We start from the raw sequence: 16,959 nt of genomic DNA, 5'->3' as shown, positions 1-16,959 counted from the left end.
CCTGGACTGCACTTCCACACCAAACTAGAATTGCCTTCCTTGGAGCTTACAAACCTGGATTCTGGTCCTGATTCTTATTCTTTTTTTGTTTGTTTGTTTTTGTTTTTCCTGTTTTTTTGAGACAGGGTCTCACTTTGTAATGCAGGCTGGCCTTGAACTCACAATGTATCCCAAACTGGCCTCGAACTCACAGTGATCTTCCTGCCTCAGCTTTCCAAGTGCTAGGATTACAGGTGTGTGCCATCATGCCTGGCTCCTGATTCTTATTCTACATGAATTTCTAGAGAATAGTTTCACAATGGTATGATAGTTTTTGATATACTTACAACTACATTTTCCTTCTTGATAAATGAGAAAATTCTTTTCGAACAGGTTTTGTTATCTTATTTATTTATTTATTTATTTATTTAACTATTAATGCTAGGACAAGAGACTGAAGCATAATGTCCATGAGAAGAATAAGAACCTCTAAGAATAAGGATGATAAGCCACAGGGGCAATTTCTTTTACATAGGAAGAATGGAGAGGAAATGCAAAGTCTTTCCCGTGTATGAGTACTGAGTGCCCACCCATGTGTACAAAGAAAAGCAAGTCCTATGCAGATGTTCTCCCACCCCACTTTTCCCCCACCCCTGGAGTCAGCCCTGGGTAGGAGCCATTGAGGCACAGTGGAAAAACCAAGCAAGGTCTGAAGTAGAGGTACACTGTGAAACTAAGGAAGTTTAGATTTTGGGGTACCCCCTTTGTTGTGGAGTCTTCCAATGCCGTAGAAGGGTTCCTAGCAATGTGTTTATATTGTCTCTATCTCTTTCTCTCTTTTTTTTTTTGAGATAGGGTCTCACTATGTGTAGTTCAGGCTGGCCACAAACTTATGTAGCCCAAGCTGGTCTTGAACTCACAGCAATCCTCCTGCCTCAGCCTCCCAAGTGCTAGGATCATAGGCGTGTGCCACAATGCCCAGCTTACATTATCTCATTTTTAAAAATTGTTCAAAAGTTACTTTAACTATCATTGGGGAAAATTGTGGTTTCTGCCTTCTTGTCCATCACACATACACCCTCCTGGTGAATGATATAGAGTGACCAAAGACATTGATGGCATCTAACCAAGTTGGACTTGCAAGTTGGGATTTCACTTTGTTTGGGTTTTGTGAGAAATATTTCTCTTTTTTTTTTTTAGTACTGGGGATCAAACTTGGGTCCTTGCGCTCGCGAGGCAGGTGGTGGAACCACTGAGCTAAATCCCCAGCCCTTGTGAGAAATATAGGCTGTAGTCAGATCTGTGAATAGTTGTTATGGCTAACTGTCCCAGAGTAGTAATGGGTACCAGGTGATGGTATTCTAGTCAAAAGTTTACCAACTGGATGCCTAGTGTTGTGTTTGTCAATTTCCCTGGTGTAAACAGTCCCACAATGGCAAATTGGAAGCTATCAGTGTGACATCGCTAATATGGTATTGGGAAAGGTGGCACACCATTCTACAGTACAGTAACACCTCGGTTCCCAATGCTTCTGTTTGCAAATGATTTGGTTCCGAAACAAAAGTGTTTGGCAAAAACTTGCCTCCATTTGGGTGACAAACACCATCGTGGCCATCTTCCCCACACATACACCAAACACAGCCATCTTCCTCAAAATCATAAAACAAATTAAGTTTGTAAACCAAGCTACCACTGTATTTACACCATATTTATAATAGATATGATAACCTCAAGAACATAATAATAGTGAAATAATTGCAAAGTGATGAGTTTTGAATATTTATTATCTTTGGTTTTAGTATTATTTATTCAATTATAAGTTTATACAACTTAATTTTTTAAAATTTTAAAATTTTTAATTTTTTGATACTGGGGATCAAACTCAGGACCTTGCGCTTTCAAGGCAGGCGTGGTGCCACTGAGCTAAATCCCCAGTCCTACAACTTAATTTTTAAAATGGTCATGTTTAACAACTGCCTCCCCAAACTCCTGAAAAGCTGACCATTGGCCTCAGGAACTAGAACAAGCCAGCTCCAGACACTGTAGAACAGGAGTACTTATACTGCCTACTTTGTTGAATCACTGTTTTATGCCATGAAAGTGTAAGGCAAGAGTTAGTAATTTGAGGCTGGGCAAGGTGGGGCACACCTGTAATCTCAGCACTCTGGAGGCTGAGGCAGGAAAATTGCTTTGAGTTCAAGGCCATCCTGGGCTACATAGTGAGTTTAAGGCCAACCTGAACTACATAGGGAGACCGCATCCCCCCGCAAAAAAAGAGCAATTAAAAAAAGAGTAATTTGAAAAGAATTATGTGACTAATGGAAGAGAAACAAGGCTTTTAATAATAGAGAACCCGAAGATAATATGTGGAAAAGTCTGTTTTCACCTATGTAAATTTGTACACAGAAGGCTTGATTCTCATCAGTGTCTAGTCCAATGGAAGGTCTTTCCCTTCTCCTCCTCCTCCTCCTCCTTCATTTTGTACTGGCATTGAGCTACATCCCCATCCCTTTCTAAAAAATTTTTAATTAAAAAATTTTTTTTGCAGGTAAGAAAATAGCTTATTAGAAGAAAGCTCCTGAAATCAGGAGAGGGGTTGAAGATGGGTTGCCACAGAGACTCTGGCTAGGGGGTTTTATATAAGAAAATGACCACATCTCAGAGCACTCTGTACCAGGGTGAGGCCAACATATGGGGTTACAAACAGTTGACTAGAGGTGGGGCCTACAGAAATTCAGCCCTGGCCATTGTGTCTCCATCTTGGGGCCTGGTTCTTCTCAGCCCTCAGTCTCAGGCTTTGCCTCTTCTTGACCTCCCCTGGGCCATCCCAAAGCCATCTTGGGCCTACTTTGTCCCTAGCTGCCTGCCCTGGCTACTACAAATTCCCACCTCTGGAGTGGTGTCTCCTACCGATGTTAGGGAAAAATGGGAAATGACCACTCTAGCTTCTTCCTGCTGGACAGGGCTGGTGCAATAGTTGACAGTCAGAGAAGCTCCTCAGAGGGTCTATCTAAAGGCCCTCAATAGATATCAAGTGTCCTTCTTTCCAGTGGAGGAACAGCCTTGAGTCTGCTGATGATCTTGGAGGGCTGAAGATTAAAACATTTTTATTTTGAGACAGGGACTCACCAAGTTGCTAAATTGCCCAGGCTGGGCTTAAACTTGTGATCCTCCTGCCTTAGCCTCCTAAAGTGCTGGGATTACAGGCCTAGATCACCATACCCAGCTCCAATGGAAGATCTTGCCTGTCGAGATTATGCTTCGTAATTTAGGGTAAGTCAGTATATAAAATTACAAATGCCTACATATTAAAACATTTTTGATGGTGCATTAGTCTTCCATTGCTACAACTGCTTCATAATTTAGCAGTTTAAAACAAACCTTTAGTATGTCACACTTCCTTTGGGTCAGGAGCCTGAATGTGGCTCAGCTGGTCCTCTGGCTCAGGGGCACACACGAGGCTGCAGTCAGATGTCTGCAAAGGCTGGGGGTGGCTTGTTGCAGAAGTTGGGGAGGGGATTCTTTTCCAAGGTCACTCAAGTAGTTGTTGGCAGGATTCACTTCCTCACAGGTTGTGGGACTGAGTGCCTCAGTTCTTTGCTGGCTGTTGGCTGGAGTACTTCAGTTCTGTGTTGCAAAGTCCTCACAACATGGTGGCCCACAACACCCAGCCTCTATGAGAGTCAGGAAGTAAAAGAGGAAGGGAGGGAAAGCAAGATGAAAGCCACGTCTTTCTGTAACCTAACCTCAGAAGTGACATCTCACCATTGCTTCCATATTCTCTTAGTGAATAGTCACATAGGTAGAAGTCATTGGGTCCTCTGCACCCTTCAAGGAAAGGGATTGTACAAGAGTGTGACAACAAGGAGGCACATGTCATTAGGGGCCATTCCGGAGACAGCCTCCCACTGACGGGGATGGTGTGTGAGTGTGTGTGTGCACATGTGTTTTCTGGGGACCGAACCCAGGGCCTTTTTACTGAGCAGTAGCCCCACCCATTGCTGTATTTTTTGAAACAAGGTCTTGCTAAATTGCTACATTGCCCAAACTAGGTTTGAACTTGTGATCCTTCTGCCTCAGGCTCCCAAAGGCTGGGATTATAGTTGTGGGCCACCACACCCAGCACTTTTTTTTTTTTAAAGCAAAACATTTATTGGTACATTTTAGATATACACAATGATCACATTTATCATAGGGAATTTGTACCTGTACATATCTTGCTTTTTTTCTCCAATTCCCTGCCCGCTTTCAATACCTCCTACCCTCCTTATTTACAAAAGCTTTGTTTCCATTTTTCCCTTCTATTCTCTTTTTTTCTTGTCTCATCTTTCCTTTTCCTCTACCACTTCCATTGCTCCCCTTCTCGTTTGAACATTTTCTTACCATTTCTCATCTATTAAAGATTTTGGTCCTTATTTTTATTTTTGGTTTTTCACAACAGAGAAACAATGCAGTGTTTAAACATGTGTGTCCACTTTATCTCACTTAGGAGTGTGGTCTCAAGATGCATCCATTTAGCTAAAAATGTCTCAAGTTTATCCTTCCTTATGGCAGAGTAGTATTCCACTGTATAAAAAAACCCCCATCTTCTTTATCCATTCATCAGTGGATGGGCATTTGGACTATTTCCAAGATTTAGCTATTGCAAACTGTGCCACTATAAACATGGCACACCTTGCTTTCAAAAGATTTTTATTGATTCTTTTTTTTTTTTGGTACCGGGGATTGAACTTGGAACCTTGTGCTTTCGAGGCAGGCACCAGAACCACTGAGATAAATCCCCGGCACCCAAAAGTTAATTTATTAAGAGCTAGAAGAGTAGGTTTAAATTTGTGATAGTCCAATTAAAGAAGAGTAAATGAATTACATAAACAGTTTGGGAAAATATTTTAATGAATTTTTAAATTTTATTGATACATTGTAGGTATACCATATAATGACATTCATCATTGGAGATTTCTACCTTTACATAATATATCTTTTTTTTTTTGTACCAGGGATTGAACTCAGGTCCTTGCGCTTGCGAGGCAGGTGGTGGAACCACTGAGCTAAATCCCCAGCCCTATATAATATATCTTGGTTCTTATTTTTTCTCCATTCCGCTGCCCTTTCTTCTCTCCCTCCATCCCTCCCTCTTTACAAAGACTTTGTTTCCATTTTTTCCTTTTCTCATATTTTTTCTTTTCCCTTCTTTCCTTTCCCCTACCCCTCCCACCTTCCCTTTGCCCCTTCCTATTTCACATTGTCAATTATACATTTTGATTCTTATTTACACTTTCAGTTTCTCACACCAGAGAAGCTATTCGGTATTTACACATGTGTGTCCTATTTATTTCACTTAAGAGTATCGCCTCAGTGTGCATCCACTTAGCTATAAATGCCTCTAATTTCTCATTCTTGTGTTTGTTTTTTGAGACAGGGTCTCACTATGTAGTTTAGGCTGGCCTTAAACTATGTAGCCCAGACTGGCCTTGAACTCAAGGCAATCCTTAGTTGTCTTTCTCCTTTACAGAACCTGTTGAAGGTAGAGAACAGATCCTTTCATCTCTATGGTTAGCAAAAATGTTTGTATAAACAATGATGATAAGTGAATAGATAGATGAATAAGGTTTACTTTATTTTTAAATTTAGCTAACCTCTTTGGCTAATAACACATACACACACAAACATAATTTTCCGACTTCACTGTCATTATTAATATGTTGTTTACCCTATCAGGAATAAGCTACAGTAAAGTGCCACGGAATTCAAAATGGGAAATCATTACTAGTACCTGGCATAACTTCTTTCTTTTTAAGACAGGGTCTCCCTATGTAGTTTAGGCTGGTCCTGAGCTATGTAGCCCAGGCTGCCCTTGAACTAGTGATGATCCTTCTGCCTCAGTCTCTCTAGTGATGAGATTACAGGTGTGCATCACCATATCTGCTTCAAGAGGCTATATTTTAAAACACTTTATTATGAATAATTTAAAAAATACAGAAAAGTTGAAAAAAGTACAATAAACATCCATGTACACAACAATACCCAGATTTATCAATTGTTAATATTTGTTTCATTCATCTCTGTCACTCCTGCACCCTCTGTTTTGGGAGGGGTGCAGAACCTTTCAAAATAAGATGCCATGTCTCTGCTTAAAAACCTCAGTATAGCTGGGGATTTAGCTCAGTGTTTCTGCTGACACAAGCACAAGGACCCGAGTTTGATCCCCAGTACCAAAAAAAAAAAAAAAATAAATAAAGACATTCTTCGCGAAACTACCGTTTTAAATTTCTTGTAGCTGGGGCACAATACCCAACACCTGCAACTTAAAGAGGAAAGGTTTATTTTAGCTCACAGCTTGTAGAGAATTTAGTCCATAGTCAGTGGCATGGTAGAGGAGCATTGCAGAGCAGAAACAGCTCATGGCATGGTAGTGGGAAGAAGAGAGAGAGATCAAGGAGGAGGGAGGGGGCCAGGGATTTAGCTCAGTGGTTCCGGCACCTGCCTTGAAAGGAGGAGGGAGGAAGATTCAGCCTTCCAGGCCACATGCCCAATGACCAACCTCTTCCAACCAGGCTTCCAGCCTAATACATTAGTGGACCAATGACATCCCCATGAACCAATCACCTGTCAAAAGCCCCACCCATGTGAGCAGGAGGCTTTGGAGGTACACCTAGATGTAAACTATAGCAACCACAATACAGTACCCCATCAAATAATGCTATTTCCGTAATCTTATCTCATATCCAGGTTAAAAATTCTCAAGTATCCTCCACATTGTCTCTCTTAGAATCTGAAACAAGGGTCAGGAATTGTTTTTGGTTGTGTGTTACTCGGTATGGAACCCAGGGCCTCACACATGCTAGGCAAGCACTACACTGAACCTCTACAGAGCTACATTCCCAGCCCTTGGTTGTCTGGTTTTTTTTTTGGTACTGGGAATCAAACTCAGAGACTTGTGCTTGTCCGAAAGACACTGCACCACTGAACTACACTCCCAGCCCATGCTTGGTTGTCTCTTAAGACTCATCTCTAGGGGTTGGGGATTTAGCTCAGTGGTTCCGCCGCCTGCCTCGCAAGCATAAGGACCTGAGTATGATCCCCGGTACCACCCCCCAAAAAGAACCCTCATCTCTAAGAGTGTTCCTTCCTTTTCCTGTCCCTCTTATTATTATTATTTCTTGGGTACTGGGGAAAGAACTCAGGACCTTGCACTTTTGTAGCAGGTGGCGCGGAACCACTGAGCTAAATCCCCAGCCCCCTTATTATTTTCTTTAATGATAATTTTAAATGTGTTAACATGCGTGGAGCCCTGGGTTCAATCGGCAGCACCAGGGGTAAAAAAAAGACAACTCTTAAAAGAAACTAAGCCAGGGGCCAGGGATTTAGCTCAGTGGTTCCGCTAACTGCCTTGAAAGCGTAAGGTCCCAAGTTCGATCCCCAGTACCAAAAAAATAAAACAATAAATAAAAAGAAACTAAACCGGTTGTCCTTGCAGGAGTGTGTCACATTTTGGACGTCTTATTTCCTTGTGGTAGCATACAACTTGTTGCTTTCTCTCTTGAATTTCCTGTAAACTATATATTTAATGGCTCCTTAGGCTAAACATTTTTGGCAAGACTACTTCATAAAGTCATACTGTGTAGCTATCCCTTCAGGAGGTGTACAATGCCAGCCTACATTTTTGATTCAGTTTCCTTTCTAATATCACTTATCTGTTTTGCCTTCACTTTCACTACTCTTATTCTTATATTTGTACTTGATCGAATACATTCAGTGTGATTCAGCCTTTTTTTTTTTTGCTGTGCTGGGGATTGAACAAGGGCTCTCCCACTGAGCTACACCCCCAGCTCAACAATCTTCTTTTAATAACATCTTAACTTTGAGCTATCAGTGCAGAATTTTCCCCAGCTTTTGAAGTAAAAGTGAAAACAACTAGGCTGTCAACAAAGCTACTGAATTCTGCATTTCTGGACCTGTTTTCTCCACTGGTTTGGGCCTTTGTTCTTTTTTCCAGTCCCTTTTCGGGATCTAGTCTTCCTGGGCAATATTTTCCATTCAGACATTATTCTCTTCCCTATGGCACAGCAAAATGAAAATTTCCCAGTTTTCTCACTACAGTCACTGGCAGGCTTTTCCTGCTCCCTTCACTTAACAAGATGGACAGGTTATTGTGAAGATCAAGTAGTATAAAGTGGTGTACAAAAATAAATTATCATCATTTAAGGCATGACAATGGCTTAAAGTCAAATTCTCAAACTATGCTTGTTTTCCTGAGATTAGCAGGCACAATCATGGAGACAAGTACTGGTAGTAGTAAGAACCCTTTCTTGTCAGAGAAAGGTTTCACGGACAGGTGAAGTTCTATAGAAAAACAACAAACCCAGGTTCCATGTCATATGAAACCTGAGATCTGCTGCAGGTCCTGCCTCCACAGAGGAGCAGGATGGAGACATCTCACAGGCATTTGTTAACCAACCTTGCTATGGAGCTGTGTGTCTTTTTATTTTCTGGTACCGGGGAGCAAACTTGGGACCTTGCACTTGTGAGGCAGGCGGAAGAACCACTGAGCTAAATCCCCAGCCCTGGAGCTGTGTGTCTTTCTGCAAAGTATTTTTTTTCCTCAAATTCTGTCCACCTCTGATTCTGGGATAATACTTTCCTAGTCTTCACCCTAACTTTCTAGCTGCTCCTTACTCCTATTATTATTATTAGAAAAGTCACAAAAATAATTAATCATAATTATGGTTAACAGCTATATATGCTAAGAACTGTACTCAGCAGTTTGTTATCTCACTTAATGCACCCAGCCCTGTGAAGCAGATATTCTTATCATTTTCTTAAAAGGAGAAAACTAAAACCCGAGCATAAGTTTTCAGAGATAACAGGTTGCTGAATCCAAACACATCTGGTTAATTACTATGTATGGAATACGCCACTAAAATTTTAGCATTATCCAGAGTTCTAGACTTCACCCCTTTTTTCTTCAGGTCAAATATTTGTGTTTCTAGTTTCTTTAACCTTTCATTATGTAGTTCAGGCTGGCTTCCAACTTGAGGATCCTCCTGTCTCAGCCTCCTCAGTGCTGGGATTACAGGCGTGTGCCACCATGCCAGGGCTATTGCTCTTTTTATATACCTTGATGTTCAGGCTCTCACTATGTAGTTCAGGCTGGCCTTGAACTCACTATGGATCCCAGGCTGGCCTCAAACTCATGGCAATCCTCCAGTCTCAGCCTCCCTTGTGCTGGGACTGCAGGTGTTTACCACCACACTCAGCTATGAACCTTTAGAACTAGCTGCATTTGGGCCAGGGATTTAGCTCATTGGTTCTGGCGCCTGCTTTGCAAGAGCAAGGTCCTGAGTTTGATCCCTAGTACCAAAAAAACAACAAACAAACACCCCCCCCCCAAAAAAAACTAGCTGCATTTCTAAACAGAAGACTGAAGTAGATGTGGCAGAAGTAACAGAAGGGTTGTTAGTACTTTCACTGAATCCTACTTCATTCCATTTGTGGTCAACTATGATTTCCAGGTTTTTCTTTTCCTGTGATATATATGACAAATTGTGGTGTGGTAGGAAAAGGATTGAATCCAGAATCAAGAAACTAAACTTGCCAGGCATGGTGGAAAATGCTGTAATTTTAGACCCTGGGGGCCTGAGGCTAAGCAGGAGGACTCCAGCCTGGGCAATTCAGAGCCTTATCAAGATTCTGTTTTAAAAAATAAAAAAAAGGATGGGGACATAGCTCAGTGTGAAGGCTCTGGGTTCAATTCTCAGTACCATCAAAAATAAAAAAACCAAATAAAACCTTACAGCTCTCTCTGCGAGTCTTTAGGAAGATTACCTGCCTCCCTAAAGTATAACTAAGAGTCAAGAAAAGACCTGTGATTCGCTGCCTGTCAGTAGTGAGAGAGCCAACCCTCCTGTTCACTTTTCCTAACCAAAACGACTTAGGGAGCTGTAGGATTTCCCTACTGATATAAGTGCCTGCAGACATTCAGTTACAAACTCGATTCACTACTAATCCTTAACATTCCTTACAGTTCTCATAGGATTTCAAGGCAACCTTTCTCTATTTGCTGCCTGTTTTCATTCTTCAGTTTATCATTTTACATTGGCTCTCTGCTTCATCTTTCATTCACAACTATTTGTTGGTGGCCTGTGACACACCGAGTACTGTCCGATCCGCTTGCTGTTGCCTCTCTCTCATCCCGGGGAAAAGCCATTTCGAATTTCCTATCTTTCCAACGTGGCGATAAAATCACTAGAAATTAAGTCACGATCTTTATAAACACGTCGGTGGGTTCTCTTCCATCCCTTTCTCCACCAGCCCCACCAGTCCTCCCCGCGACAGTCATCCGTGGACTCCTCTCAGGGACAAATCCTCCGCCCACAGAGGCTCCATCCACACTGGTTTCCGAGCTGCTCGCCGGGCATCTGAAGTGACGCTTCCCGAACTTGGAGAGGACTCCGCAGGGCAGTGCTCAGCGCGTCACCCACATCGGACCCACGCGGGGCGGGGGCGGCACCTCGCGTGCTCCGTGGGCGGCTGCTGAAGGACTTCCGATTCTCCCCAGGTCGCGAGGCGACGCAGGCGGCCGAAACTTCCTCACTGCCCCGCCTCGGACCATACACGCGACGTCCGCCCCGCTCTCGCTCCGCAAGAACTTCACCGGCCTGCTCAGAGCCGGCTTCTCCGTCCGGAGCCGCGCGTGCCCGCCCGCCACCCATCAGCGGCTCGTTCCGCCCGGCCTCCGCGGAGGAAGAGGGAGCGCGCGTCGCGACAGGGAAGACGTGCGCGAGAAGCACGGCCCCGCGCCCAGCGCCGGAAGCAGCCGGGCCGGGCCTTGCGCGTCGCGCGCGCCGCCCCCATCTCACCGCCGCCGCCGCCGCCGCCGCGGCCTCGCTCACGCGCGCGCACTGAGGCGCCGCCGCCGCCGCCGCCGCCGCCGCCGCCGCTCCGCCTGCTGCTCTGCCTGCTGCTCCGACTGCTGCAGGAGGCGGCGCTGGCTGGCGACTGCGCTCGCTCCAGTCGGCGAGCGGAGCAGCGAGCGAGCGTGTGTGTGTATTTTAAAGATGGCCGGAGCGGCGGCGGCGGTGGCCGCGGGAGCAGCAGCTGGAGCGGCCGCGGCAGCCGTGTCGGTGGCGGCTCCAGGCCGGGCCTCGGCGCCTCCGCCGCCCCCGCCCGTGTACTGTGTGTGCCGGCAGCCGTACGACGTGAACCGCTTCATGATCGAGTGCGATATCTGCAAGGACTGGTTCCACGGCAGGTAAATAAACCTTCAGTCCCGCCGCCGGCCCCCGACCGACCCTCCGTCGCCGCCGCCGCCGCCGCCCCCGGGTCTCCTCAGGCCCGGCCGCCGCGCCGCGCCCCGCGACTCCGCCGCCGAGCCCCGGGCCGGGCAGAGGGGCGCGCGGGGCTCCGGGCTCACCGGGCGCTGGGCAGGCTGCCGAGGGGCGCCAGGGTTCGGCCAGCCCGGACGAAGAGTCGCCACAACAAACAGGAACAAAGGCGGCCGGCGGAGAAGTTGGCAGGGGGAGCCCGGGCGAGGGACGCGGCGGGGACAGCGGGGACAGCGGAGGCCCGCAGCCCCTTCGTCCGGGCCGCCCCGCCGCGTCGCCTAGCCGGGCTCCGGCCCGAGCCTCTCCGGCCGCCGCGCGCCTGCCCGGCTTCCGGGCGGCCGCGCGTCGCCCCCCGCGGTCCCGTCGCGCCCCCTTCCCGTCTTTCTCAAACTTCTAGGCCGGCGGGGCGGCGGGAGGGGCGCGGCAAGAGGGACCACGTCAAGCGGTGGCGGGGCTCGGCGAGTCGGCAGAGCAACAGATGAGGCGCTGCTGGGGACCATCGCTGGCCGGGCCGCGGGGCAGGTGGCCTCGGCACCGGCCACCCCGCAACACACCCCCTGCGGCCGGCGGGCGGCGGAGGGAGGAGTGGGCGAGGGGACAGCACCTCCTGACCTCCGTGTCGCCCTCGCCACGCCGAGCAAACTTTACAGAGTGCAATCGCCCGCGCCCGGGTGCTAGCGACACCGGGACGGCCCGGGGCCGGGCAACTTTGAGGCGGTGGCGGTGGCGGTGGCGGTGGCGGACGTTGTCCTCTGATTCCGCCGTCGCCGTCGCGCCTGGGGTTTGACGTTTGTGAGAACTCGGCCGTCTCAGCAGCCAGGCCGTCGACTCGTGTGTTTTGTAATCAAAGTGTGAGGCTAATAAAGGGCGGTGCCACAGCCTATTGACTCCGGCGTGGGAGGGACTCGCAGGCATTTAAACAAAGAAACTAGTTGGGGTTGGGCTCTCAAAGTCCTTATTTGGGTGTTGTGGCCAAGCCTGCGGTCACCTTTAGGTGAAAAGCGATTCCCGGGCACCGTTGGCTGTTGTGTCTTGGCGAGAGCCGCTCGGGAGTCATAGCTGATATGGTGACTGTGATTGTAGGAAGTGTCCTTTGATTGACAGCAGGACATTTAAATACATCCTCCGCTCCACTCCCCTCCCCAATTTTACAGAAACACTGCGCGACCAGGCCAGATGTCTTAGTCTCCCTCTGCTGGTCCGGGGAGAGAAAACCATTTAAATTACAGGGTTCTTTACTGTGGTGAGTGCCGGTTTAGTACTGCTTCCTTTTCACGTACGGTTGGTTTTACTTAATCAGGTTTCAGGTTAGACGATTCTGAGTACAGAAAAGGCACAACAAACTGTCAAATTAAAAGAAGGGCAGTGTCCTCATTTTGTATAAAGGTAATCTCAGTCTGATAAATGGTTGAGGAATATTGTTGCAACCTTGCCACATGTCATTAAGAATAAATTATCCAAAGTTCTTTTCTAGGGCCTGGGGATTTAGCTCAGTGTTTCCGCTCCCTGCCTCGCAAGCGCAAGGTCCCGAGTTCGATCCCCGGTACCAAAAAAAAAAAAAGATGAACAGTTCTTTTCTAGTAGGCTACTCGGATGTTTTCCTATATTTTGATTATATGTAAAAGTGAAATTTCAAGATACCAAATCTTGGCAATTTTGTTTCTACCTCCTCTATTTCCGTAACATATTCTAAGCAAGCAGAATAGAGATTATCTAAAAATCTAAGTTCTGTGTAGAATAAAAGTCAAAATCCATAGTGGTTATGTGCTCATGTTTTCAAAAGTCTTTTATGAAATGGAAGTTTTGAACTAGTAAGAAATTTGCCCCATTGTCCAACGTTGATATTTGATAGGTTAGAGTTTTTTTGTCTTAATATAGGTGACTCAATACTATTCAAGTATTTTCTGGAGAATTTGGTTATGCAAATTTCTTTCTTTTTTTTTTTTGTATCGGGGATCGAACTCAGGACCTTGCACTTGAGAGGCAGGTAGCAGAACCACTGAGCTAAATCCCTGGCCAGCCAAATTCTTTAAGTACAAATATGTAAACCGAAGTTGAAGAGAAAGAGGACTCACTTGAAAGAGGCATAGAGAGACCAAACAAGTATGTTTTTTCTGCATTGTCACATGAATTGTCCAAAGTTAGGAAACTTAGTGATGTTGCCCTGCCCTACAAAAATAGTATCTTTTTAGTGACTTTAATTTTTAATGAAGTACTGGTAATTTGGGGCCTATATGTTTTTCCTGTCATCAGTGTTGTATTTTCTCCAGTGCTTATTATACCATGAAATGAGTGATTATTTTTAACACAGCAAACTTCCCAATGTGTTAATTACTAAACAAATGTCATTTTTTTCTTTGAGAATTGGCCCCTTAAGGACTAAGGTATATCTTTAATCCCACGGTCAAGTTTCCTTTGGTTTCCAGAAATGGTCCACCTGCAGAGGAGGAGAGGATACAGTGAATTGCCTTTACCTGGATGATTGCTTGATTATTTTATTTCTTTAAGTAGATGAACTTTTTAAATTTGTGAAATCAGTGCATCTTGGTATACATTTTGGTTTACTTTGCCTGCAGTTCAAGTTGTCTGGAAATCTGAAAGGCTGTCCTCATTTCTCTTGTCAGAGAAGAAAGGTTCTTGATGCTTTTCAGTGAGACTGAGGACTGAGTGGAGCAGCTTTCTCTAAGTCTAAGGCTGTTAAACTTGAGCTGCCTCCTTTGGATTCAGGAATTCTCATCCCTCAGTTCGCCTATGCCTTTTTACAAGGGAGAGGAAGAGACCCCAGGCAGGGTACAATGTATAATTGATACTTTCAGGGCTTTGAGCTGAGGAATTAGCAGGGTTTTCCTGGGAAGGTTCTTTCCAACCTGGAGCTGGCATCCTGGGTGGAAGTAGGGCAATGAAGGTCCTTCCTGGTGATGTCCACCGTCTCATCAGGACACAGGACTTTCTGGAGTACTTTGATATCATCCCATGAAAAATCACATCATTCCCTTAATTAAATTGTCTTAGCTGGGGATTTAGCTCAGTGGTTCCACCACCTGCTTCGGAAGCGCAAGGACCCGAGTTCGATCCCTGGCACCAAAAAAAAAAAAGAGAGAGAAAAACCAGTAGATTGGTTAAATTGTGTTATATACATGAAGCAGAATTCTACTACTCAGCAATAAAAAAATTCAGTATTGGTGTAGGGAACAGCGAGGGTGAATGTCACAGATGTAAAGTTGAATTCAAGTCAGACACTAAAGAGTGTACTGTTTGGTTCCATTTATATGAAGTTCAAGGGCAGGAATAATTGGGGGACAGAGGGCAGCAGACTGTTGGGAGTATTGGCTGAGGGAGCTTCTGAGGTGTGGGACGTTTTCTTTATGTTGGTCTTCAGTGCTTGGGTGAATGTATGCACATCTACAGATTTGCTAAGTTGTGTGTGCACTGAGGATTAAAAAATGAAACTTTTAACTTTGAAGTATACTTCAGCACTAAAATAAAAAGTTTAAAAGTATAAAAATTTTGCCAGTTTGGTAGCTGATGTGTAGTATTTATTTAGCTTCTTGTTTCTAACTTGAATAACATTGCCTCTTGTGTTTTGACTTTAACCTAGTTCATAATATACCAGGAGCTGTTCTTGGTGCTAGGAATGTAGCAATGACTAGACAAAAGTCCTTGCTCCGTTAACACACTCTAGCTGGGGAAAAGAGATAAATATCTGTGACAATTGGTGAGCGCTGGGAAGAGAAACTGAGTGGGGAAGAGAGAGAATGAGGTATCAGTAATGCTACTTTCGTATGGTGTGATTATGGAGAGCCTTGAGATGTTTCAGCCCACAGATGTCTATAGAGTGTCAGGACAAGGAAGCAATAGTATAGTGTTCTAAGGTTGGGCCAGGAAGAGCAAGGGTGTGTGCAGGGAAATGGGGCAGGTCAGTGTTGGGTCTTGCAGGCCAGGGCTCATTTTTTGGAATTTACTCTAAGCAGATGCTTTGCTTTGAGGGAGGAGTAAACCCGGTGACATAACCTTTAAAAGGATTGCTCTTTGTCTTGGGGCATATCCTGGGTCCTAGGTTTGATCCCTAGCATTGAAAAAAGAAAGAAAAGGATTGCACTAATTGGTACATGGAGAATAGACTGGAGGGAAGCAGAGGCGAAAGAAAAAGTTTATCTAGAATAATATCACTGGATGGGAATTTTTCAGGTGCACGGGGCCCTGGAAACATACTTGAATGCTTCCTGGATGTTTTATCAGGTGCTAAGTACTCTTTTTTTTTTTTTGTACCGGGGCTCAAACTGGGGACCTTGTGATTGCAAGGCAGGCAGCAGAACCACTGAGCTAAATCCTCAGCCCAATACTCTTCTTTTTTTTTTGGTACTGGGGATTGAACTCCAGTCCTTGCACTTGCGCTGCAGGCTGCGAAACCACTGAGCTAAATCCTGGCCCCGGATACTCTTCTAATCACATTAATTCATCTAATTCTCACAGTTACCCTGGTGGAGAAGTGTTATTATTATTCCCATTGTACAGGTGAGGGCATGAGAGTTTAGTGGCTTCCAGGGCTGGAAAGTAGAAGGCAAGAGAGGATTGAACTTGAGCTAGCTGACTCCTGAGCTTACTAGTATTGGTCCTGCATTTCCTGAGCAGCAGCCAGCTTCAGAAAGAGGATTAGATATGAGCCGTTTGGCTTTTTCCCCCACCTTTCTTTCCTTCTTTCTTTAATTTATTTTTATTGGTCCATGTCCGCAGTACTTAATGATTGCATTCATCATGGGGTGCATGTACACAACACCTTTTAATCCTTTTTACGGCCCCTTCCTTCTTCCCCTCCCCCATCTCTTGGTTCCCTTCCCATTTGCAGATCTATCTCCTATTATCTTTTATTTCACTCTTTAATTTACTTAAACTTTGGTTTCCCATATAAGATGTATCTGTCTTGAGGGAATGCAGTTGGAACAGATTTGACAGGGTTTCAGAGTGCAGTCTGGAAACACTTTACTTCTTGGGTTCTTTATAACAATTATTTCCTTCAATAAATGCACAAAAATGTAACTGCTTTGGAGACAGAATATATATAAAATATTTACTTGAGAGTTTTCTAATTTAACTCTTTTCCCCCTGTAATGAGTGTGTTTTGATTTTTTTCAAATTAGTTAGGGATTGGAATTATTTTTAAAAATTTGTTGCAGATATTTGTCCCTAAGGATGAAGTCGTTTAGTGTTAATAATAAAAACTTAGTGAACATGTATCTCTGCATAAGACAAAATGCCATTTATTGAACTTCTTTTTTTTTTTTGGTACCAGGGATCGAACTCGGGTCCTTGAGCTTGCACAGCAGGTGGTGAAACCACTGAGCTAAATCCCCTGCCCTTTATTGAACTTCTTGACTTTGTTTCCATTTCTTTTTTGAATAGGACAGTTTATTATAGAGGACATACTGTTTTCTCATCACACTTTTTAAAAGCCATAACTTAGGGCAGATTTCTGCTTGCTATCCTCTCATATCCCTGTTCTTGCAAATGAAATTGAGTTTTCTGATCATCCAGGGGAAGGAATGCTTTTATTTTTGGAAATTTGAAGTGGAGGGTTCAGGAATAAGAATATAACAGGTGTAGAGGAGTTTGATTATAAAGCGGGCTTCGGTTGATTCGGGCAATTTAAACTCCAGGA

At 44.8% G+C, this 16,959-nt stretch overlaps 1 protein-coding gene across 1 annotated transcript in view; it reads left to right on the top strand.

Annotated features, from left to right (window-relative positions):
* Positions 1-10,893: 10,893 nt before the first annotated feature.
* The window catches only part of Kdm7a (lysine demethylase 7A), a 74,412-nt gene continuing 68,346 nt past the window's right edge, over positions 10,894-16,959 (top strand). The window contains exon 1 of the mRNA XM_004851279.3: positions 10,894-11,230. Within this exon, the coding sequence (XP_004851336.2) occupies positions 11,037-11,230 (194 nt within the window). The 5' untranslated portion in view covers positions 10,894-11,036. The remainder of the gene's footprint in view (positions 11,231-16,959) is intronic.

The sequence above is a fragment of the Heterocephalus glaber genome, unplaced genomic scaffold, assembly GCF_053883595.1.
Source record: "Heterocephalus glaber isolate CG9 unplaced genomic scaffold, H.glaber_assembly_v1.0 deba00000621, whole genome shotgun sequence".
Lineage (NCBI taxonomy): Eukaryota > Metazoa > Chordata > Mammalia > Rodentia > Bathyergidae > Heterocephalus > Heterocephalus glaber.
Note: the sequence above shows the minus strand (reverse complement) of the source record. Positions and strands in the feature narration are given on the sequence as shown.